The sequence below is a fragment of the Typopeltis vanoorti genome, chromosome 6 (assembly GCF_054136105.1).
Source record: "Typopeltis vanoorti isolate ZY-2024b chromosome 6, IOZ_Tvanoo_1.0, whole genome shotgun sequence".
Lineage (NCBI taxonomy): Eukaryota > Metazoa > Arthropoda > Arachnida > Uropygi > Thelyphonidae > Typopeltis > Typopeltis vanoorti.
The window spans coordinates 150261510-150287779 of record NC_143554.1 but is presented as its reverse complement, the minus strand read 5'-3'; the positions used below and the strand labels follow the sequence as shown (position 1 = coordinate 150287779).

At 35.5% G+C, this 26270-nt stretch overlaps 1 protein-coding gene across 2 annotated transcripts; it reads right to left on the bottom strand.

The window, feature by feature from the left end:
- Positions 1-178: 178 nt before the first annotated feature.
- On the bottom strand, positions 179-4889 carry LOC150106102 (BTB/POZ domain-containing protein 6-like). 2 transcript variants are annotated; one of them, XM_090393848.1, is made up of 3 exons: positions 4839-4889; positions 1584-1818; positions 179-1494 (listed from the first exon to the last, which is right to left on the bottom strand). In XM_090393848.1, the coding sequence occupies exons 2-3, from the start codon at positions 1808-1810 to the stop codon at positions 429-431; spliced, it is 1293 nt and encodes a 430-aa protein (XP_090249974.1). In that variant the 5' UTR covers positions 1811-1818; positions 4839-4889; the 3' UTR covers positions 179-428. The 2 variants fall into 2 exon arrangements, with proteins under 2 accessions (XP_090249974.1, XP_090249973.1); XM_090393847.1 differs by lacking the exon at positions 4839-4889 and having other exon boundaries at positions 1584-2183.
- Positions 4890-26270: the final 21381 nt, after the last annotated feature.

Sequence of the window (26270 nt, the reverse complement as noted above, 5' to 3'; positions counted from 1 at the left end):
TACAACATGTGGTAACGCAAGTATTTTGCGTATACCCTGCGTTAGTGACGTTTACGTACATCTACACAAGGTTTCTAATTTAGTGGTCGAAATGTGCAGAAAAAACAAAGCATGCAATGTTCAAAGAATGAGTGACTTCAATGGATTACTACAAACACGTTGATTTTAAAAGATCAGCTTTAGTTTATATTTCTTTATTAATAGAAGGGAAAAGAATTTTAATGGACGTTCAATAAATGAATGATTACAATAATTAATTATGATTAATGCTAACAGTTTCACTGATGATTTAATAACTCAAAAACTGCTCTCGTATTCTTAGCAGTCAATAAATACATTTATTAAATATCACAGAATTGCATCACTGAACAATTTAACGAAACAGTGAAAATGAGATGTCCAGATGTCTTCCCTAAATTGTATTTTAGCTATTGTATTTTAATCCATAAACATATTGCATTGCCCTTCCAATTATCGTTTAATTGTAAACGAAATTTGCAGTAAACATCTTTCTCTTGGTATACGTGGTGTTTCATTTCAACAGGAGGATTAAGGCATCTCTCAATGAGTGTACCTTGTTCTGCTACTGCAGTTATTTGAAATTTATCTCCTTTTTCGGCTAAAACATATTCATATTTTTTGTTCGAAGCACAATATTTTATTTCGTTTTCACGTGAATCGAGTCTCTTAACAAAGACCACAGGAAAAACATATTTTGTCCCACCATCAGATGACATAACAACAATATCACAAATTAGTAAAGAGTTCTCCAGTATTTTCAGACTAAATGAAATCTTATTAACGCTCAAATCCCGCTGATCTTTAGCTAATGAATTGTCAAATACCAATGAAGAATTTTTTGCAGTCCTCACAAAGGACACCACGATTGAGTCTATAGGACGATAACATCTAGGGGAAGTCACATCACTTCCCACTAGCGAAAGAAATGGTAACTGAGTTTTACATTTTATAGCTCTACAGAGCAGAGAGCAAATCTCTTCAGAAGTAAACATCATAGTCTTTGAAACAGTAACAATTTCTTCGGCCGACATTACGCCAAATCTAATGTGAATGAGGAGATTTTCTAAGATTTTTCGTAAATCTTCTGTTTTCACTTGAGCTTCTTCTGTTTCGAGTTGCTTCGTTCCCCATTTATGAATTGCCTCGAACATACAATATTCTGACTCGAGTTTCAACGTATTCCTACTCACTATCAACTCTACGGTTTCTTCTTGGCAACTAAGGAAATCAGAAGACTGGATGATGATCTCTGTATGTTTGTCGATTGCAGAGAGACATTTGGTGATCACTCTCGGCAGATTCATGCGTTTCGCGAATTCAAGAACTTTACACGCATTGTTTGATGTAACGTGGTTGAAAATACATATTACACTTTTGTCTTTCAGGAGAGGTATTTCATACTTTTCTGCGGCACAATACACTTCCATAGCATCGTCTAGGGTTGGAATGGATATCCTGTCTGTGTACAAGTACCTGAAAAAAATAGAATGACGGAATTAGGGAAGGAAGTTAATAAAAATATTAAAACATCAAGTAAAAAGCAGCTATGCAGGTCCACTCACTTTATCATAATATCAAATGCCTCTTGTGTGATATCTTCAACCAATATTTCCTTCTCCTCTTTGTATAAGTCTGAAAACATCGCTTCAAACACAGGACTTCGAAGGGACAGTAACAATTTATGAGCTTTAATTCTTACTGGTTGGTGCTCATCACCAACTAAGAATGTAACATCAAACAGACGCGGATTCTCCAATAAAGATTCGAAAATTTGTTCCACTGTCTCCATGGTTATCTCTGAAATTAAAGGAAATTGAAAATTACTACTTACTCTTATTCCTCTTTGTGTATTGCAAAACAATGATTGGAACGATAAGGAATTTTGGAAATTATGAATAGTGATCTTGACTGAAAAATCCACCAAGGATAAAGAATTGTAAAAATGAAAGTTGAAATTCATACTCTTAATAATATTCATATTTTCAAGTACGTTTTCCCTGTTGACTGGGGGAGACATTTAAGACATTTAACACGTAGCTTAGTTAAACTTGCAGGCTAAATTCACTCACTGTTCTGATCTGATATTCCCTTTCATTCGTTTCCGACCGTAGGTGACTCTGTAGGCATTGCCCACAAAGTATTCCTAGTAATAATTTTACAGGGTAGTTCACCATTGCTTTCCCCCCACCCTTCAATTTTTTATTCGGGCTCAGGATCTGCATATGGCTGGTAAGTATTCATGACTGTAATCCATGAGTGTTCACGGGGCCGGTTTACCTGTTCTGTGGGACAACAAGCCCGAGTTTCCGTGTGAAAAAACTGCCTACACCCGTATGAGACTGGCTAACCCACCTTCAGTCGAAAGAGACCAGATAAAGGTTCCTCACGTCAAGGACGGGAGTCGAACCCAGGTCTTTCCTAACAAAGGGCTTTGTCTATACTGACTGAGCTACGGAGGCTCTCCACTCACTGTTGAAAAATAAAAAAGTTTCAAATAGAAACTATTAAGATACCAGACAGTACTGTTCTGTGGAAGAAGGAGAAAGAAGGGAAATAGCTGAAATGGTATGAAAAAAAAATCAAATCAGACAAGTTCAGAATTATAACGCTTAAAACATATGCTTAAAACATAACGCTAAAAACATGAAGCATAAAAGACACTTCATATCAACTACAGAAGACTGATCGATTAGCTACTTCCCCATCGGTGATATATGTTGCACAGACATACCTGGAATGCATTTGATGGAATGGGTTTTGCATTTGAACACCATGTCTCATAAAAACAATCTTAGCCTCATTGCTATAATTGATATTCATAATTAAGCATTTAAAAAGTGAATCGCAGCTACATTCTTACATTCCTATATTCCTAAGGGTTCAATTCTCCTTTCCCGATATCCGTACTAAATTTCGCTTGCTCTATGTGGACGATTGGAGCTATGATTTTTTCTTTTGAATAGATTGTTTTAAAAAAAGAATTATTCCATTGTTGAGATCGTTGTCATGTAGACAAGCGTTGTAGCCATAATGAAGTACACACATTTTATATAATTAGGGAAATTACCCAAACAGAATAGAAAACATAGTAAATAATAATATACAGAATGCATATGTACTATGCACGCAGAGTCGTATTTTGTTTATTTAATATGAGCGTAGTCCATTGAAACGACCCGACAAGTTTTGTAAGATGCGGAACTTATATCGTAAGGATTACAAGACGTATATAAACATAAACTATAAAAATAATTACACATAACAGATATTTCACGAACTTCAAGAGACCAGAGTGTCAAAAACATGTTGGGTTTGCTAATGTGCAAGCATTTGTTGTACATTAGTTGTTGCTGCTGTCACATTTCTGTGTCACAAAGCGTATATATTCTAAATCTGCGGTTGTGGGATTTTTGAAAAACGGGGCCCAAAGTTAGGGTAGCTTTCTTGATGTAGGGAATGGTGATTACATCGCTGAAATCTATTAATTATATGGAACTGTTGGAGATGTGTTTAAGATTTCAGTGTGGTATGCCTAAGACAACGAAGTTCTGTATTCCTTTTCTCTGTCTTTTTGGAGATGTAGATTCTGTTCCGAGGGTGTTACACCCACTGTACACTAACCAAGAGTTTATAAAATTCATTGTTATTGTAGCATTTGCTATGTTGATAGACGGGACGATCTACATGTTGAAGCATGTAAAGGACGTTGAGAATAAAATCAAGCACGGATCGGCATTAGCCTTCCACACAACAAATGCAGGCCATCAAGTAGTTGGCAAAAAAAAAATAGAAATGCGGTATATTGTTTGTAACAGTTTCATAAAAAAATTAATGGGGCCTCAGAAATCCTGTGCATCCTCAACCGATGTCATAACAACAACCATGGTTTAATGCTACACCAGGTTTATTCCGGATTCATCAAAAATCTAACCGTGGACCTAGGTTATAACACACGTCATGTCATGGAGCGTGACAACATATTGTGTGCCTATTACCAATTACCCACTTTGTGGACCAACAAATAAACCAAAAGTCGAGATGGTACGATACAATCTTCATGGATTTCAAATAAAACTTCAGTGATATCCATCTATATTGGAGTCCTATAATAAACTGAGAAAAATTAGACAGATAAACTGTGACAGATACACGAAATGTATCAAAGAGATGTCGACACATTTTCAGGTGATTTAGTAACATTTATATAAATGCTATTAGTGCAATAATCTGCAAACCAAATACATCTCTTACAGTTTTATATGCATGTGTAGTTATTTTTTTAATCAGTTTCCATTATTATTATTAAAAGTTACATATCCTAATTTAAATTTCGATAAAATTTAGCTCAGCAGGTTATGTTATAGAAATAGTTATTTCATAAATGAAACTTTTGGCACAAATTACGTTTTTGTAATTTGCCTGATCGGTATCAAGAAAAAGGAGTTGTTTGTTGAACTAATGTTTTACTTATAGAGATAGGATCAATTAGAAAATTGAGGCACAGTAGATTTTAGTAGAAAGGTCGTGATGGAAAACATACATTTAATGAAACACACACACACACACACACACACACACACACACACACACACACACACACACACACACACACACACACACTTCAGTCATATGTACCTAAATTACACTGATTACACACCTAAATTACAGGCCCCCATGGAGTCATAAGAAATTATATCTCCAAGGAGGTCTTTAATAACTAATATGCATTCTGGTATTATTAATATGCAAATATATGTTAAGATGCATTTGAAGCACGCAAATTTTCCCTACTTTAAAACTAAATCCCATTGACTCACCTTTGGTAGGAGGGAGGCTTTATATACATTGATTGAATACCAACCTCGCCAGACCTAAAGCAGAACTGGAAATAAAACGCACTAAGTCCGCTCTTATCTTGAACGATTACGTCTTTCGCAATGTATAACGCATGATGATCTGCGATAAGATTTCATAATCTTATCGCTTATTTTCTTTTATCCATTAGGGGAAAACCCGTTACTTCAACTTTATTTTTTTGTTCTCCAAACAAAATGTAATACAGAAAGGAAGTGAACTTTTGCATTGAATTTAGTTATTGCGATAACTGAGGACATATTCGAGTAATCCTTTCATGTTTTATTACCAGATCACTCGATCTGAAATTCTTAACACAGTGAGCAAATAAAGAGATCAGAAAATTCCTTAAAATATCGTCAGCATTTTTTTACCAATTTCTGTTTACCTTTTTCAGTAAGAATTTAGGTTGAAACTTCTCTCTCTCTCTCTCTCTCTCTCTCTCTCTCTCTCTCTCTCTCTCTCTCTCTCTCTCTCTGAATGTCCCTAAAGATCCACTACAGCGAGACGCTATCGACTCGGTCAGTCATTCAGATTGACTGATGAGATTATATAGCTTCCTTTCTTCATAATAGAGGGCATTATTTCATAATGCGGAGCAACTTGGTGATTGGAACACTTTGAGCTTTTTCCGAAACCATTCACTGCTGAATTTGCAGTTATGCTAACAATACACGTAATGATTCAACAGCCGTCAAAACGTTTAAATTGTTTTAAACTTTTACAAATCCATTTTTCCTTCTATTTAAAATTTTAAAGAAAAAATAATTAAATTCAAGTAAATTAATGCTGAAAAAGCTATTGCTCACAGCCAGATTTTGGAGCCCACAGAACTTCAATCTATTCTCATAGAAACAATCCACAGAAATAATAACACGTCTCTGGATCCCCTCCACCACTTCTTCATCAGCAAGGAATCCAGGTGACCAAATCTGTGCATAATAGACTTAATAATGGTTTATAAAGTGGACAATCACTTTCTTACCCCTGCTTGTCAGTGTTTTCTTCAACAAACATGTAATTTGATGTGCTGTTTTGGCCATCAATACCATGTAACCTCCAAACTTCGATTCTCTGTCCACAATCATCGCCAAGTCCTTTGCCTTTTCAACTTCGTTCAGTTCAGTTCCATCAATACGCAGCACGTGATCTCATCCTTCCGAACTGCATCACCTTACACTTAGCCACGTTAAACTGACAGCCATTTAACTTTGTCCATACTGGCGGCATGTTTAAGTTATTCTGAAGATATCTACATCACTTTCATTGACTATCGCTATTTCCAATTCGGCATCATCAACAAACAAGTGGATATTTTCTGTCAAATTTCCAATATCATTAATGAACAAATTAAACAACAGAGTGTAAACTATCGATTCATGGATGCAAAAAAGAAAATTAAATAAATTAAAATAATAATAAATAATTACAAATTGATATTAGAGTGAACTAAGGCTACATAGTTCGCTCTAGGAACCAGGAAACTAAATGAAATAACCTATAGGATTAAATAGTCATCGAATGAGACTAAACAAGTCTAAGAGTAACAAGACGTACTCATGGTGGAGAAACTATTTCCCTGGTGAGTCAATTTTGTAACCACTTTCTTCACATGTCTTTGCATCGACCTTTAAATAGCTATGACATTAATCTGCAATGCTTTCCAAATGTTTACTTTTTAAATATCTTGAACCTGTCAGAAATTTTAGAATTTCTGGCTTCACTACAGTTACCAGCTTCTGAGAGATTTTTGCCCATTTTTCGTGATAAAATTTCAGACTGGGTTTCGTACCTCATATAAAATTAGTCAGCTAGTAAAAGCATTTTCCAGTATTCAAACTTGTAATCATCAGATAAAACAGCTAGCCCTCTAGTGGTTTAGTTTTAATCCTGTAGACTGCATAAGATAAAATTTAAAACAAGCTAACATAAAAATAGAAAACAAACATTAAACAAAAAATATTAATAAATAAATAAAATAAAATAAATAATAAAAAATCTTCTATTAATTAAATTTATACTAACAAAGTGTTGGTGTTTAGGTATTAAATTTCATCAATATGAGTTTTCACTTATATCTACGTATGCATTTTACAATCCAAAACCTACAGTTGCAACGTTTACTAGGTTCTCATATCACTTATTTATTCAAATATGCGTTTCTTGATATGTTATTTAGGTAAAGGCGATACTCCCTTAAAGTACAGCACAAATCGTTATCAGTAGATAGTGAGACACCACGTGATTATCAGGGAACATATTTGCGTTATCAATATAAGAAACAAATTTTGCATCAAAAAGTGACAACCACTGACACGTTTAGCATTCCCCTTTTTCTCATACATGGTTTTGTGGCAACAGCAATTGGCAGATCTACACGTTTTTAAACGTACAGCGCAGGTAAGAAAGAACATTGTGGATTTTTATAGTTACTTTGGCTACGATGTGTGTGTGTGTGTGGCCATACTTATGCATCGGCATAGCTGGAGGGACCAGAAAAAGTAGGGCCCTAAACAATGAGGAGCTCCGGAACACTCTAGGGCTTCGGCCCCATCCAACACGCCAAAAGTGCTAGTATGGCCCTGTATGTATATATGTATATATATTTATGTGTATGAAGATTGAAATACTCGGTTGTTATACATATTTATAAAAAGATTGAATGACTAAAACCGAGGAAATGAAAAACACTGTTTATTAGTACTACACAACTAGTTTCAGCTTGTAAAAGTCTTCTTCAGGTGCACATTATAAAAGAAATAACCAGTATACATGGAGGGAAAAAAGTAAACATCACGGAAAGTAAGTGTATATATTTAACGTTGAAACATTGAAGTCAAGTATTCAAAACTGTTCTCCCGTTGGCGTCATTGTGAGGCGTAAGCATGCGTACCGCATCTCGTGAACGCCAGTATTTCACCGCATCAGAATGACCGTCTTAAAGGTTCTAGATCAGGTTGTTATTGAGATGTACGGGGTCGAAAATGATTTCCTTAGATTCTATTATCTTCCTTTCTAATTCGTCATGGCAAACTTTGTTGGAAAACTTTGTTAGACTAGCCCCATAGGACTGTATGGCTGTGGTTTTCATCATCAAAATTGGCCGAAAACAGAACATTGCTAGACAAATCACTGGGAGGTGTTCTCTTGGAAGTGACGTCTCTCTTGTGCTCCTCAAAGCCTAACTCGATTGACTTCTCTGTTTGACCAAAATAAGGAATATCACAGTCGCACCAGATCTGGTAAACACCACGATATTTAAGATTATGATGACTAGATTTCGGATGGCTCAAAAGGGAGCGGATTTTTGGTAGAGGAGTAACTAAAGTTCTTATGTTGTTTCTTAATAACCTCGGCTAATTTTGGAGAGACAGAGTTTATGTATGGTATACAAATATTACCTTTCACACTACTCGTCTCTTCATTATGGCCTCCAGGAGGATTTAGTAGACATTTTTAGTAGTTTTTTGAGAATAACCATTTACTCGAAACGCAGACCTGATAAAATTGATTTCTTTATGAAGTTCTATCGGATCATCAAGAAGAGAGCGATCACTATGTCACAGAGTAGAAATTATCCCACATTTTTGAGGACGATAATGATGGGATTGACTGTGGAGATATCTTCTGGTGTAAGTAGGTTTCCTATAGATCGAGATTTTACGTTTTTCTGAGGCATGGGTCGATTTGACGTTCAAAAATGGAAGGAACCATAAGCTCCAAACTCAGCCGTAAATTGCATGTTTGGATGTTGACCATTTCGATGTTCAAGGAAGTTCAGGAGAGATTCACAGCCATGGCTCCAAATCAGGAAAATGTCGTCAATATATCGTCTACAAATTCTTGGTTTTAAAGGATAGGAAGAGATATCTTTAACTTCCAGATCTTCTAGATAGATGTTAGCAAGTACAAGATACAACGGATTACCCATTCCAAGACCATGATTTTGTTTACAGATGGTATCTTGATGCAATGAGTAAGTAAAGCCAAGATCTTTTAAAATAATTTATCCTTGAGTAGCACAAGAACTTCGTCTGTAGGAACATTGGTGAATAAGGAGACTATGTCAAAGCTTGCCATGATTTCATCTTCTTTAACAATAGTATCTTTTATACATGACTCAAAATCTGCCGAGTTTTTAATAAATGACGATGACTTACCGGAAAAATATTTGCCAGATATTTGGAAAGGTTGTATGTTGGAGAGTCAATTCCTTCAACGAAGTGGGGTATTTTCCTAGTGGATTTTGGGTAGTCCATATAATCGTGGAATAAGCGGATGGAGTGAACGAAGAGAAAGGCGAATGTTTCTGGGAAGTTCAGAGTTAGTTTTCAGTAAATTATTTGTCAGGCTGGAGTTCACGAGTGGGATCTCTTTCTCGAGGATCGAGTAAGTGTCACTTTGTAACAATTCCATCATCTTATTATGATATTCTCCATTGTTAAGAACAACTGTGGCGTTGCCTTTATCCGCGAGAACAATAATTATATTTTTGTTATTTCGTAACTTTTTAAGAGCCTGTCGTTCCGATGAAGAGATATCGTCTGTAGGGGTTTTGAGTTATTGATAGTGAAAATGGAATCAATTGCTTCTTGGGTAGGGAGAAAGGAGATAGCTTTTCCTATCTTAGTAAGTAATGATTCTTTTGGGATAGATCTAGGAGATGTATTAAAATTTAATCCTTTACTTTGGATAGTTTTCTCTGCATCTGAAAGATTATAAGTTGATTTATTAATCACAACTTTGTCAGGATTGATGTGAGGTTTTAAAGGAGTCAAATTACTTTGTATTTGTTTAAGGGCTTCGAATTTTTTAATGATTTCGAATTTTGGAGGCTTGAGATTCACTTCTCACTCTAATAAGATTCCAACTGCCACTATTCTACCTAGAGATTATTCAATTTTCTGAGATATTGTGCTTTTTTTTGCTAAATAAAAAAGAGAGAGTGCGTTTTGTATCAAATATCCTCTCGGCTAGAAGATCTAACTTTGTTCTGTGATAAATCCTTCTAGCCCGTTCCGTTTTAATGTTTTCTTTAAAGGATAAAAACTTAGGAAATACGGCATGGAATTTACAGCGCTTGAGGAACAGTAACCTCTTGATGTTCAGGCCTATTATCTTCAGTGTTTTCTGGAAATCCCATAAATTATAATGAGAAGCCTCATCATAAGGGCTATAGATGTATGAAGATAGTTTTACTATCCTTTAACACCAAGAATTTGGTGACGATATATGGATGATATTTTCCTGTACATCTGAACAACAACCTGAGCTACAAACTTTCAGACTGTCATTCTGATGCGGTCAAATACTGGAGTTCACGACATGCTATACGCATGCATACGCCTAACAATGATACCAACGAGGGAACAGGTTTGAATACGTTGACTTCAACGTTAAATATATACACTTACTTTCCGTGATGTTTACAGTTTTTCCTCCATCTATACTAGTTATTTATTTTATAATGTGCACCTGAAGAAGGTTTATAAAAGTGAAACTAGTTGTGTAGTACTAATAAACTGTGGTTTTCATTTCATATATATGTTTTCATATATATATATATATATATATATATATATATATATATATATATATATATATATATATATATATATATATATATATATATATATATATAACGTAACGTGGTTATTTTAACTCCTAATCCCAAGTATGCAAACAATTAAGCTTGCACCTAAAACAAAGTTCAAGTCTAAAGATGGTACAACACCAGGGCAACTCATTGTAAAGGTGGATAAAGGACTGATCACTATTCTTAGTATTTTCCATAATGTAAAGCACATCTCAGTAAGAGATGTATACTGAAATACATTATGGGTGGGGTCACTACCCAGACCGGTTTCAACCTTTTTTGAGGTCTCCTCAGTGAGAGGAGAGTTTTGTATTGGTATATTTAGCTAGACCCTAAATATACCAATACAAAGGGTTTAGTAATATGGAACCTTATCAACTTTACCTATAGAAGTTGTAACAAGGTGTTTTTATTTTTAATAAAAATCTCTGGAGGAGATGTAGTTGGAATAATTTTTTTAACTTGGAGATATTGTATATTAGGATAACCAAGTAATTTTATAAACTTGGTTATTTTAACTCCTAATCCCAAGTATGCAAACAATTAAGTTTGCGCCTGAAACCAAGTTCAAGCCTAAAGATGGTATAACACCAGGACAACTCACTGTAAAGGTGGGTAAAATACTAAGAATAGTGATCAGAGCTTTACCCACCTTTATAATGAGTTGCCGTGGTGTTGTACCATCTTTAGACTTGAACTTTGTTTCAGTATGCAAACTTAATTGTTTGCAAACTTGGGATTAGGAGTTAAAATAACCAAGTTTATAAAATTACTTGGTTATCCTAATATACACTATTATAAAAGTGGAATTTTATAACTAATTATAACTAATAAATTTTTATAAATTTATTCAGAAAAATGTTTATAAATTTATTCAGAAAAATTTTCATAAAGAGAAATTCAGAAAAATCTTCCTAAAGAGAAAAATGTCTATCATTTGACCTCCTCAATTTCAGAAGTAACAATGGGAACTGCGAAGGAAACATTGCAATCCTTGTTAGAGAATCCCCGTTTATCTGATGTGACTTTCATTGTCGGTAAAGGAGAAAATCAAGCAAGAATTAAAGCCCACAAACTGCTACTTGCACTTCGAAGTTGTGTATTTGAACTTATGCTTTACAGTCCTTTAAAGGTGGAAGACGAAATATTGGTTCCAGACGTCACACCAGATGCAGTCCGTGTGGTAATCATGTAAGTAATTTCTATTGATTAAGTTCATTTCAGACATGAACTATTTCTATTCGAATTCAGTATCTGGTTCCATTCACTTACGACGATATTTTTCGGGTATCTCTACACTGATGATCTTTCAATATCGTCAATGGAAGAGGCCATGGAGGTGTGTTATGCTGCAGACAAATACCAAATATCCACACTTAAAGAGAAGTGCGAAAATTTCTTGTTAGAATACATTGAAAAAAATAAAGGAACTGTGTGCGAAATTTATCCATTCGCTAAACGTATGAATTTACATCAGTTGACGTATACATGTATAGAGATCATCGATCTTGAAACAGCAACCATCATTGAGTCAAATTCCTTCTTAAATTGCTCTAAAGCCATGGTTCAGAATATAATGAGAAGAAACACATTATCAGTCTCTTTGGAATATCGATTATTTGAGGCCGTTAAAAAATGGGGTTTGTACCGACTCAAACAAGTAGGAGTTCTGCCCACATCAGAAGACTTACGAAATGTTGTGGAAGATATTCTGATTCATATCGGGTTTAATTTGATGTCAACAGAAGAACTTGTGCGTGTTTCAGAAACTAAATTAATCACATCTGAAGAAATTTGTCCTCTCCTATGTAACTCTATAAAACCCATTAATGAACGCAAATCTGTTTTACTGTTTGGAAGAAACGTGGAATCACACAGACGTTATTTTCTTGCAGAAGAAATCATGAATGTTTATATTATTTCACACAAAGTCCATAAAACATCCCAAAGTCCTTGTAATAGTCAATCTTCCACCAATAATAAGATTTCTTTTATACTAGAAATACTGGAAGGTTCATTGCTAATTTGTTTCATTTGGGTGAAATTTTACAGAGATGGTCATAAACGCTTTTTCGATGAATTTATCGTCAGGTCACTTAATTCTTCTGAACAGAAAGTAACTTTTCGAGTTCCACACAGAAGGTCTAAAATGCTTTCAGCTAGAAGTGGAGAAAAATTTTTAATTACTGCAAAACTAGAAAAGATATTCATTAAGAGAATTTTCCATCCTCTCATTCCTAAGAAGAAAATACACAAATATAATAAATATACATTTAGTTTAAAATTAGAAGGTCACTGGGAAGTTGATGCACTTGGAGCTGAAATCGGCTACAAAATGTAGCCGGGAAAAAAAAAAGCATGTGTAAATCAATATATTGCCATGCTCAAATACTGATTTTAGTAAGTGTACTTGTTTTTATTTTTATTAAAAAGATTTATATGAACCTAAAGAATCATGTCATTTATATGCACCAAGTGAAATGTATATCTGAGCAATAATAATCGCACTAGCGGATATGATTATTTAAATTTAGTCTAAACTTGTTAATGCTATCTACAAAAATAACGCAGGAATATTGGAAATGTATTACATAGGACTGGCATTAGGCATTTTTATAATAATCTTGACTTTCTCTGTTAATTTCAATTGATGTTACACATTAATCTAAAGAAATACAGGATAGTCACACCAGTTTTCATGTTTTTAGGAAACTTAATTATTTACGGGAGAAAAATTATTTTGGGTATTTCGGAAAAATATATAAATATATATAATGTCATGTATATTCTACAACGTTTATTCTATATTATTAAACAGCGGGGGTCTTTTCAGAAATAACATTTTGGAAGATGTGCAGTCAGTTCACCATAAGTTGTCACTGATAGCTAAATTCAAGGTTGTAAATGATGTCCTGATTATTGAGTGAGAGCTAATTTATGATATTTTTATCATGAGACACGCCGGCCTAGTTGGCCGAATGGTTAGCGTATCCGCTTTCCAGCCGAGAGACTGCAGGTTCGAGTCCACGTAGGCATGGATGTTTGTGATGGTCTTTCACCTTCATACATTCATTCACCCAAGTATAAATACCCTCTCCCAATATGGACTGGGTCACCATGGGAGTAGTAGACCCAAACCTCCCTCAATAGGAGAAGCTTTCACCCTGCAGTAGGTAGAAAAATAGGCTGTTCATCAATCATGAGATAACAGCTACCGCACTTATATATATTTTTTTTTCTGAAATAGTTGTATGTATGCGGTCGATTTTGTTGAGTTGTGAGCAATAACTAAATAAATAGAATGTTCCGAGATAGGCTAACCTGAAAAAAAAAACTGCGATGAAATCCTCTAGCCAGCGACTACGATTAAACGTAGAACTCCATTTCTTCCTGTGATCTAGCGTTCTTGGAAAATGCGGCATTTCGGAAGTGCTACATAACTACCCTTGAATAATTAATCTCACGAAACAACATCATATACGTATTGAGTGAATAAAATATGAAATGTTTTGACGATGTTCAAAGAAAATGAATCATTTCCTAGAAATTATTCCAACATCTGTGATTTGGAATCCTCTCAGTATTTCATATTATTATTATTATTATTATTATTAAATAATTATTATTTGCCAAAAATATGATGATTTGTGTGAAGCTCTGGGCTATCTGAATAAATTCCATTATAAGGTATTCAAGAGAAACTAATTTCAAGACCTTTCTTTGGCAGGCGACCGAGTTACTCGATCTTTTGCACGGAAAGTAGATTTTCCTCTTCAAATTCTGGTTTTAACCATACATCAATACATGTAATAAAATCGATAAAAATACTGGAAAATATATTGAGTAATGAACCAGAGTTTAGGTTCTCTGTCACGATAGATGGCAAAAGCTCTCTCTCTCTCTCTCTCTCTCCTCTGACATCTCCCTCCTCTTTTCATTTCTTCGTAGAAATCAATAGTTCCGTATAGGTATGCAACTGTCAATCCGATCCTCTTCAATTCAGTGCCCAGAGTTAGGTGAGATATGAATCGCAAACTGCCGTCATTAACAGCTTCGGTCACTTTCTGCACACTGGATGTTCTTTTTGTCCGTACAGGCCTTCTCAGACGACTCCTTCCTGACAGACTCTTAGTAAGCAGCGTAAGTTATTTTTCCACTGATTAAGCAGTCGTGATATCTCATCTATTGGGAAAATAGTCAGCTTCTCAGTTTTCAAAATCGTGGCTCCACAAATACGAGCACCCAAAATAACCCGTTTATTGAACTTAGACAAATAATGTGTTTTTCCCATTGTGATCAATAGCGTTCATGTCCGCGCGGTTAGCGTAGTGGCGATATTCTTGCAACCATATGCCTGGAGAAGGAGCGTCCTAGGTTCGATTCCCGACGGTGACGTGAGTAACTGAAGGATCTTCACCAGCCAAAGCAAACTTAACCGGTCTTGGGCGTGGACAGCAAGGTTTTTCAGTTGTCAGTTATGCCCGTCCCGAGCACGGATAAAAATAGGGGAGATTGAGGTGGTGCCGTACCTCCCCGTAAAAGGGCTCATTGCCGTTGAATCAAAATGGAAATAAATGACGATTATTGACCAGCAGCATTCTTAAATAGTTACCTAGAACACGAGGTGACGCATCTGAGGAAGTATTATGCACATTCGCTGCGTAACGTACGTTTACGCAGATATGCATGAAGGTTTCTAATTCAGTGACCTCTGCCATATCTTTTCGGAACATGCCTTTCAATCCGCAAACAACTGAATATTTCTCTGGAATAAATGGCAAATTTGGGGATATTAAGGTGAAATAATAATGCCAATATGAAATCCTGTGAATGTTATTTGATTGGTAACTTTCCTTTTCAGTGATATCGCCCCTCCATACATCATGCTTTGATATATAAATATATATATTATACAGCCAACCGAAAATCTACTCTAGTAATCTATGTGAATGTACAGGTTTAACAACTCAAAAACACTATCTGAAAAGTATCCGGATACTTACTCGAAACTGTAATCAGATTTTTCCTGTGACATACTTTCCAGTAGTGGACATTAATACGGGGTGGGTTTCTGTTTATAATAGTTTCTGTTAATACGTTTCTCTCTGCCAGAAACGTTTCTGGCAGAGAGAAACTCTACCAGAAACGTTTCTGGTAGAATGCAGCCCATTCTTCCTGAAAAGCTGTAACCAGAGAGGTTCGTGGTGTCGGTCTTTAGGGTCTGATGAGATATCGGCGTTCTAATTCATCCCAAAGATGTTCTATGGGATTCACGTAAGGGCGTTGTTTTGGCTCTGGACCGGCCAGTCCGTTTCTGGAACTTTATTGTCCAAAGCCCATTCCCCCACAGACCTTGCTTTATGGCAGGTAGCATTGTCATGCTGATATAGACAATAGTCATCACCGAATTGATATTCTACCGCAGATAGGACGCAACGGGTCAAAATGTCCTTGTACTCTTCCGCATTTAGATTTCCATGTAGTATCACGAGAGGGCCAAGTCCATTCCATGAAAAACACCCACATACTGTAACGCCACCTCTTCCAAATTTCACTATTGGCACTACACACTCTTGCAGGAATCAAACACCACACCCAAACCCTCCAGTCAGAGTGCTACATGGTATATCGTGATTCATCACTCCAAATCACACGTTTAGAGTTGTCCACTGTCCAGTGGCGTCGCAGTTTAGACCACTGCAGGCGGCGCTTACCGTCTACAGGAGAAATGTTTGCTATATTGGCAGCTGCTCAACCATGGAACCCCATTCCTCTTAATTCTTGACGCACTGTCATGATGCTGGCTGGGCAGATAGTAGCACTGCGGAACTCTCGGGTGATTGTTTCACTGGATATCTGACGATTTCCAAGCATCACCTTCTTCAACGCACGATGGTACTTGTCTCTCATTAAACGCGTCTTACCCGACCTTTTTTTGTTGTGGTTGCGCCTTCACGTTTCCACTTCACAATCACATCGCTACCTGTTGACTTGGGCATTTTGAGGAAGATTGAAATGTCTCTGACAGATTTCTTGCTGATGTGGCAACCAATAACTTCACTTAACTCCCTTGACCTACCCATTCTGCTCACTTCTTATCAATACACATCTCTGTATGCCTTTTTATAGCGGTAACTGAGGTCGTATGGACTAGACGGCAGTTTACAAATTGCACAGGGGTCTCCGGATACTTTTGATCAGATAGTGTATCAATTTATCATGTGGTAACCTGTCAAATGATTTTACAAAATCCAACAATATCATATTGCAAATATTTTTTCCCCTCTTACTTATGTTACTGTTTAATAAAAAGTAACCACATAACTGAAACGCACGCACCCTTAACAAACTGTTGATCTGCACATTTAATATTAAGCTGATCTATCGAAATGCTTATATCGGCAGTTAATAGCTTATGCAAAATATTAAAAATCATAGAAGTAGTGTAAACTAAACTAGAGTTTGAGGTCTCCATTCTTCCACCATGGAACCCCATTCCTCTTAATCGGTGCTGTCTTAGCCTCTCTCCACTCCTTAGGGGCTTTTCCAGTTATGAAATATTCACTTAACTTCCATATTATTAATACATATAGTTGTTTAACATTCTCCCTTGAAACATGTGGTGAAATCTGATCCAGTGCCACTGCATAACAGACATCCAGAGTACTTATTTTATTGTTAATATTCACACACACTCTCAATCTATGCTCATAGAAAACATTCCTCAGGCGACTCACCAATTTTGGTCACTCGCTTCTTAATCCCCTCCACCACTTCCTGAGCGTATCAATGTCTTATTCCTACTTGTCAATATGTTCCTCAATTATTATGTAATCTTACAGACTACCTTAGTAACTTTAGCAATATGTCCTCTAAACTTTAACTACCCCCCCCCCTAAATCTCTAGCTTCATCTATTTCCTGTAGTACAGTGCCATCAATGTGATACACGGCGTGTAATCTATTTATACCAAATGCCATCTGCATTTGTCACCTGAACCTCTTCCATCCTGTAAGGTCTCTCATCCACAAACTGGCCAAATAGCAAAATAATTGCTCGAGATTATTTTTGAACTACATTGCCAAGTCCGCTAATATGCCAGTAGCGTAATTGTTTCTTCCTTACTCTGACAGTTCACCTTCCTAGCATTAAGTTTATATTTCTGACAGAACTGTTCTACACTTCGTAATTTATAGTTTTCATAAGAAATTTCTTTTATCAGACTTTCTTCATGATTTTCTCAGTTATACATGTTATCAGAAATTTCTTTTTTCTTCTAACTCAGTGTACTAGTTTTCGTTTGCACTGCACTGCAGACCTTCTTACTTCAACTTCTTCCACTCATTTGAAATTCTCCAAGTTATTAAGATTATTATAATAATTCTATCGCATTATACAAGGCAGGCTTTCTCTTCAAGATGTTGTTGTCATATTTGATACTTCGAGCTGATTTTTATATATATACTGTTTTATATATATATATATATATATATATATATATATATATATATATATGACTAGAACCGAGATTTAATTAGAAAGGTTTTAATATAAACACACTACTAGTTTCGGCCTGTAACAGCCTTCTTCAGGTGACATTATAAAAGAAAAAACACTAAATATTGAGGGTTAAAAGACTATGAACAACACAGATGGTCTTTATACATAATTAGCATGAAAACGTTGTAGTTGTATTTGAAGCTGTTCTTTCATTTGTTGCATTGTTGGGAGAGTGCGTGCTTGCTACATCATGTGAACGCCAGTACATGATTACAGCTGAATGACTATCTGGGAGGTTGTAGCTTAAGTTGTTATTTAGATGAACAGGATCGAAGATGATTTCTCTCGATTCCACAATTTTTCTCTCTATTTCGTCACTGCAACGGAAGATGTTTGTAGATTTTTCCCAGCAGACTTTGTGACTTTGGTTATCATCATTAGGATTAGCCGAGAAAAGGATATGACTTGATAATGCACTTGCTCGCTGTCTCTTGTAAGTAATGTCTCTCATGTGTTCTTCCATACGCATTTCGACACATTTGTCTGTCTGCCCGAAATAAGGAATATCGCAGTCACATAATATTTTATATACGCAGGGTATTTGAGTTGATGATGACAAGGTTTTGGGTGACTAATCAAGGAACGGATCTTTGGAAGTGGAGTGAACAAGGTTCTGATATTGTATTTTTTTAGAACGTTTACTAATTTATGTGAAACAGTACTTATGTAAGGAATAGATATATTGCTTTTGAATCTATTTGTTTCTTCTGAGTGATGTCTAGGAGTATTAAGAAGGAATTTGTTAACGATTTTCTTGGAATATCCATTAACTTCGAAAGAAGTTTTCAGATGGTTTATTTCTGTAAGCAGTTCATTTGGATCATCAAGAAGAGAACGGGCTCTATGTCCCAAGGTGGAAATTATTCCAAGCTTATGAGGAGGGAAATGATGGGACTGACTGTGCAGATATCTGTTGGTATGTGTGGGTTTTTCTATATATCGATATTTTTAGTTTACCAGAAGAGTGAGTCAGTTTGACATCAAGAAAAGACAAGGTATTATCCGTTTCAAGCTCAGAAGTAAACTTAATACTTTGATGTCGGCTATTGAGATGTTCGAGGAAAACCATAAGGGATTCATGTCCATGGCTCCAAATAATGAAGACATCATCCACATAACGTTTCCAAACTTTAGGTGTTAAAATAAAGGAAGAGATAGCCTTGGTTTCAAAATCTTCTAAGTAAATATTAGCCACCCAAAACCTTGTCATCATTAACTCAAATACCCTGGCGTATATAAAATATTATGTGACTGCGATATTCCTTATTTCGGGCAGACAGACAAATCTGTCGAAATGCGTATGGAAGAACACATGAGGGAGATTACTTACAAGAGACAGCGAGCAAGTGCATTATCAAGTCATATCCTTTTCTCGGCTAATCCTAATGATGATAACCAAAGTCACAAAGTCTGCTGGGAAAAATCTACAAACATCTTCCGTTGCAGTGACGAAATAGAGAGAAAAATTGTGGAATCGAGAGAAATCATCTTCGATCCTGTTCATCTAAATAACAACTTAAGCTACAACCTCCCAGATAGTCATTCAGCTGTAATCATGTACTGGCGTTCACGTGATGCAGCAAGCACGCACTCTCCCAACAATGCAACAAATGAAAGAACAGCTTCAAATACAACTACAACGTTTTCATGCTAATTATGTATAAAGACCTTCTGTGTTGTTCATAGTCTTTTAACCCTCAATATTTAGTTTTTTTTCTTTTATAATGTCACCTGAAGAAGGCTGTTATAGGCGGAAACTAGTAGTGTGTTTATATTAAAACCTTTTTAATTAAATCTCGGTTCTAGTCATTCAATTTTTTTTTCATAAAACTATGTATGTTAACCGAGTCAATGATCATTCTGTCATATATATATATATATATATATATATATATATATATATATATACTATAAATGAACTGATTTTTACATATACTTCGTATATATAAAAATCAGGTCATTGCTTTCCCATATATATTTGCGGTTCCCGGATTTTCAATGATCCGGGAACCGCAAATATATATGGGAGAACTATAATCATGTATTATAGTTCACGCTTGTTTCTATTGCATTCCATGTTACAACGCACAAAACCATCATTGTCGCCATCCCACTTATTAATAATTTCCTAGTCCACTCTCCCACTCAATTTGAAACACTGTTAAACCAAACAATCATACTAAAATTTTCACAGACCCATAATATTATTTTTTCAACAGAAATGCAAAGTGGAGTACATTGAGGTAGAAAAAGCCATCAAAAACTTGAAATGTGGAAACGCAGCTAGAGTAGATGATATTCCACCAGAAATGATTCAGTTCAGAAATAAAAATGTTTTGCAGTGACAGCGCTGCATACTTCAGAGGATAACATCAAAAGGTCGAATTCCTACTGATTAGAGTAGAGCTCTAATAGTTCCCACTAATAAAAGAAGGGAACAAAACCGAATGTGAGAATTACAGAGGAACTTCCTTACTTAAGTGTTTCTGGAAAGATTTAAGCAAAAACACTTGAAAATTGTTTGAGAAATAATTTCGAAGAGAAATTTGGAGAAGCAAAGCAGGGTTCAGGCCAACTTCAGGTTGTCAATATCAGATTTCCATTTTACGACAAATAAACCATTAGAATATGACAAGAATCTGTATTCTTGAGCTTTATCGATCTGGAAAAGGCATATGACAAGGTGCCCAGAGTAAAGTCAAAACACTACAATTATATGGGTTGAATGGAGCATTATAGAGAGTAATACATAGTCATTATTGAAGCTGTAAATTAGCAGTTTGAATTGAAGGAAATGTAGGAAAAGATTTTGATCTAAAATCAGGAGTAAGACAGGATTCACATTATCTTTACTCTTATTCGTCATCTGGATTCATCAAATTATGGAAGAAAATAACATTAAATCTGATATTACAACTGGATAAGAAATGCTTTTTGCGTTATACCAAATCTTTCTAGCAAAATAGTGAAAATAGGCAGAAACACTGAATACATCAACTGCATTCAAAATGATGAGCCTATGGAACAATTTTTAGCTATGCCTAAATGGCTAAAAATATTTCAGTTATTTAGGCATAGTTTTTAGTGAAAGAGGACAAAACATTTGACTGAACTTAGACAGGATAAGAAAAAGGATCAGAACCATAACAGACAGGTAAGTATTGAACCGGATAATCAAAATATTAATAACAACAAGGTAAGTCACTGAAAATATTGAAAATAGAGGTGATATGGTATTGACTCAATTTTAAAATTTGCACATGCCAGGGGTTCACCACCTGTAGTTTCTCGGAAGCAAAAATGAAAAATATGACAAATGTAAGTAAAAATAAAGAAAAAAAAGTAAAAGTAAAGAGATATGTTTGGTCTGGCAGGAACTAATAATTTAAGCAGTGAAAAATATAGTATGACAGAAGATATGAAAAGACTGTTGGAAGAAGCGAGAAAGAAATGTGACAGAGTAAAAATCGTAGGATTACCAGCCAGATGTGAGAGTACAGTTAAGGAGGCCAATGATAGCAAACGATTTAATGTGCAGGCTGTGTAGAAGATAAGGGTGCGAGTTTTCATATGTGAAAGGTACGTTTGACGGCAGAAAAGACTTGTATAAGAAGGATGGCCTGCACTTGAATTCATTTGGCATCAGAAGCCTGGAGAAATTACTTCTTGGTATAGGACCTAATGCAGAGAATCAGGGGAAAAACGTGTGTGTGAAAGTTCATCTATGGTATGCAAACATGATAAAGATATGAATGTCTTCGGGCATGGTTATGTATGAGGCAAAGGGGTGGGGAAATATGCTTTAGGTTCAGACCTTTTAAGTATGTCTGGGAAGGAAAAGAGAATATTCTAAAACAAGACCAAACAGATTGCAGATCTAATTTTAAGAATAGGTCATGTAGTAGTTTATGTGTACACAAAAATTCAGGAGTATTAGAAACCAAGGGGTTGAGTTTGTTGCTTTATTGAATATAATGTGGCCTCAGATTGCTGTCATTAATGAAACCTGGATATCAGAATTAGATATGGTAAGTGGGATCGAGTGTAATGGGTATACTATTTTTAGGGATGTCAGAAGAGACAGAAGAGGAGGACAAGTACAGTTAGGGTAGAAATACAAGAAACCAATGTTTGTAACAATGTCCCATGTAACTGTGAGTTTGAGTCTATCTGGAGTGGAGATTAACAGAATGAAATATATGATGGTGGGGTGTTGCTACAGACCTGGTGGTTCAGTTGGAGGGGACGAAGAAATGCATCGCCAGTTTAGCCTTATCGATACCAAACGAATGATCTTTATGGGTGATTTTAATTTTCCAAACATTGAGTGGGTGGAAGATAAATTTCATGATAAGAAAGAAGAGAAATTCAATGAATTGTCGTGAGACAACTTTCTCAAGCAGCATGTGAAAGAAGAAACTCGAGGTCAAAGAGTGTTGGCTCTACTCATAGCATCAGAATATGGTAAATAACCATATTCTTGACAGACAATAACCATATTCTGTCAAGAATGTTGTTATTTACCACCAATTGGTGACAGTGAACAACATGCTGTACTATCTTGGAAAGTATCTAATTATATTTATGCTCCAATAAAAACATATTACGTGCTGAATTAAAAAGTTGGAAATCATGGCCATCTTAGGGGAATACTATCTTTGATCCATGGTATCAGTTAGTGAATAGAAAAACTTCAGCAATGCATGGGAATGTTTGAAAAAAGTTCTTACATGAGGATCTGAATATATCTGTAGTGTTTGAAGAATAAACAGGTTGGGAGTGAAATGGATGTGCAACCTTATTAAGCAAGATATCCACAAGAAGGGAATGATGTGGAATGACTATCGTAAGAATAAGAGTGATAGAAGTCATGAAATGCATAATGCTCAGGCCAGAAAAATAACGAGTATTGTGTGGAAAGCTAAATCGGAGTATGAAACGAAATTGGCTATGCAAGCTAAAAGCAATTCAAAAGAATTTTATCATTATGCCACAAGCAAAACAAAGAATAAATTAGGAGTAATAACTTTTTTGAATGATACTCGAGTGTCGGAGGCTAATGAGACTGTTAAATTAATGAGTACTCACTTTGCTAAGATACGTGTATATCAAGCAGGTGTATGTAGCATGGTGCAGAGTACTGCTGCTGCTTCTACATTGGCCAAAGAGTTGAAAGTTCATCAAAATGAGGTTGAAGAGTTGTTGCATGACCTGGATAAGAATTTGTCTATTGGGACAGATGGAATATCAGCACTTTTGCTAAAGGAATGTTCAGCCAAATTGGCTACGTCTTTCACATGTTTGTATAATTTGAGTCTCAGCTCAGGAATATATGATAATTCCATTGTACAAGGGTGGTGCAAAAACTGATGTGTCTAACTACAGACCTATCAGTATCTCTGCTGTGGTAGTGAACGTTTTAGAGAAATTGGTAAGAACTCGCATACAGAAATGGGTAGACAAACATGCTATACTCTGCAAGGAACAGAATGGATTTACTGAATGAAAGTCATGTTTTAGCAACATGCTAATATTTTATAACAATGTTACGGCCGAGTTGGATAAAGGAAATGGATACACTATGATGATGTTGGATTTTCTAAGGCATTTGATAGGATACCGCAAAAAAGGCTATTGCATAAACTGGATCATATGGGATTGAAGTATAAATAAACTCTTGACTTGAATCAGGGAATGGTTAAAAAAGAGATATCAAAAAAGTGGTAAAAAGTGGATGTGATGACAGATTTAATGTGACCAGTAGCGTACCTCAGGGTTCAGTCCTTGGGCCATTATTGTTCATAATCTATACATTAATGACATCAGGAAGGATCTATCATCAGATGTGTAATTTTTTGCCGAAGATGCAAAGATAGGCTGGACAATCTGGGACAGTACTGATATTGAAGTTGAAAAGTCACATAGCAAAAGTTGCAAATACAACTCAGACGATAATTGCGATGTTGAAGCGAACCTTGGCATGTAAGGATAAGGAAGTCATTTTGCCTCTTTATAAGGCTTTGATAAGAACGCATCTGGATTATTGTGGACAGAGTTTGTCTCCCGGGTTAAAAGGGGATAAAGAGACTGTAGAAAGGGTGGAAAGAAGAGTTACAAAGATCATATCCGGATTATGGGATTTAGATTATGAGGACAGAATGCAAGTATGTGGATTGCAGACTCTGTTTAACAGGAGAAAGAGGGGTGCTATGATAGAGGTCTATAAACTTTTGAATGGGTGTTATAGCATTTCAACTGTTATAGCATTCGAAATAATTTGCCTTTAGGGGTATTGAGTGCACCCAGTGTAAATGAATTTAAGGGAAGTTATGTCAGCTGGTTTGGGTGATTAATAACCTCCCTCGATGAGTTCTCGCCTTCTTGGATGTCTCAGATAATAATAATAATAATAATAATAATAATAATAATAATAATAATAATAATAATAATAATAATAATAATAATCTGAAAGATGATCTTATCATTGCCTGCAGCAAGATAGCTCACATTGACTATAAATATTGCCATGATCAAGTGACCAAAATAATTTATTGGCATGCATGCAAAAAAATATTGCTTTCCTAATTCTGACAACCGGTGGCAGCATAAAATAGAGACAATTTTGGAAAACGAAACAGCAAACATTTTGTGGGACTTTAGAATACAAACTGATCGGCATTTGGAATACAATAGACCTGACATCACAATTATCTAACATCAACAGGTTTGGATTATTGATATCGCAGTACCCAGTGATAAAAACATTAACAACAAAGAACTGGGAAAATTTACTAAATATCGAGATCTGGCAATCGAAGTTGGCAGGCTTAAACACACTAAAGTAATTCCCAATAGTTATCGGTGCACTTGGTGCAATTTCAAAGAAGCTTTCCAACTATTTACAGCAATTAAACATCAACGAAGTGACCCCATATGACCTACAAAAAACAGCATTACTTGGAACAGTCCATATTTTACGACTCTCCCTGAAAGACTATCCTTAGATTCTTTGGTAGAGTCTGAATTGTTCTGTATCGCAAGCCAAATTGTTGGTTTAATAATATCCTATTTAGATTGTGTAAAAGTTATGATAATAATAAAACAACAGAGATCACAGGTACTAGTGTTCTGAGAAAAATTAAGAGAGTGAACCGGTGGGATCAATGACAGAATCATGTTAAAAACGAAGATATTCGAAGAGAACATGACATCGTTAGCATGCAAGAATGTGTAAGCAGAACTAATCTAATTGGCTGCTAAATGGAATGCGTGAGGAAAGGTTAGCAAAACAGGTGTTTGATGCCAAGATGGCAGGAAAGAAACCCAGAGGAAGACCAATGTCTAGATGAATTGGTTCAGTCAGAAGTGCCTTAGAAACATGGAATGTTACCAATGACAACATGACAACATTAGAATGCTTACAAGTAATAGAGTGATTTGGAGGAAAATTGTTGATCAGAGATTAATAATCATGTAGTGCTGTCATAGTATACTGATCACTCCTTGAGAGTACATATCAGCAAATTGATGATGATGATATCCGCTTTTCCTCAGTCAAAATATAATTCATTGTACTCAATATAATCAATCGTTCTTATTTCGTGGATATTTTTCAAAATATTTAGCCTTTCATGGTCTATTTCACCAAAGGGAGTAAACCTAGATCTTTTTGTCCAGGCTAAATTTTTGAATGCGATCGAGCAGTTGTTAGTCTCCATCCTTCAAAACTCCCACTGTAATCCCTAACACTCATTTTAAAGTTCATAATACTGAAATGTCTAATATCAATTTTTGCGATTTTTCATTAAAATTCGGAATTTCCAGGAAATGAAAACCTACTTGCTCATGCCAAAGATCAACAAAGTAGGAAATTATTTGAAGAAAGGCTTCGAAAAAGTTCCTCGCATAGTCGACTGAAATAGATCCTATAAGAGCTTTTTCTTAGGCCTAACACTATAGGATAGAAGTGGTATTGTTGCAGGGCTCAACATGCGGCCTGATGTGTTTACTACTGTTTAATTTTGAGCTGAATAATATGTGCTGGTACTTTGCATTAGTTTTTTTTTTTTTTCTCACTTTGATGTAGTAATACACTTTCCGCTGTTCTATTCATTTATTTATAGATAAGATGATTTTTGGAAGGGGGATAAAAAGATGCGATAAACATGAAATTATAGCAATATTTATTGCACACTGCAGGATTCTAGGAGTATCTATCTCAAAGAGAGGTTGGTTAACA

Excerpts from the sequence above, each read along its gene's own strand:
- LOC150106102 (XM_090393847.1), bottom strand. The coding sequence starts at position 2,038 with ATGTCTCCCCCAGTCAACAGGGAAAACGTACTTGAAAATATGAATATT. Across the intron at positions 1,495-1,583 it reads GCATTTGATATTATGATAAA|GTACTTGTACACAGACAGGA; the intron begins GTGAGTGGACCT and ends TATTTTTTTCAG.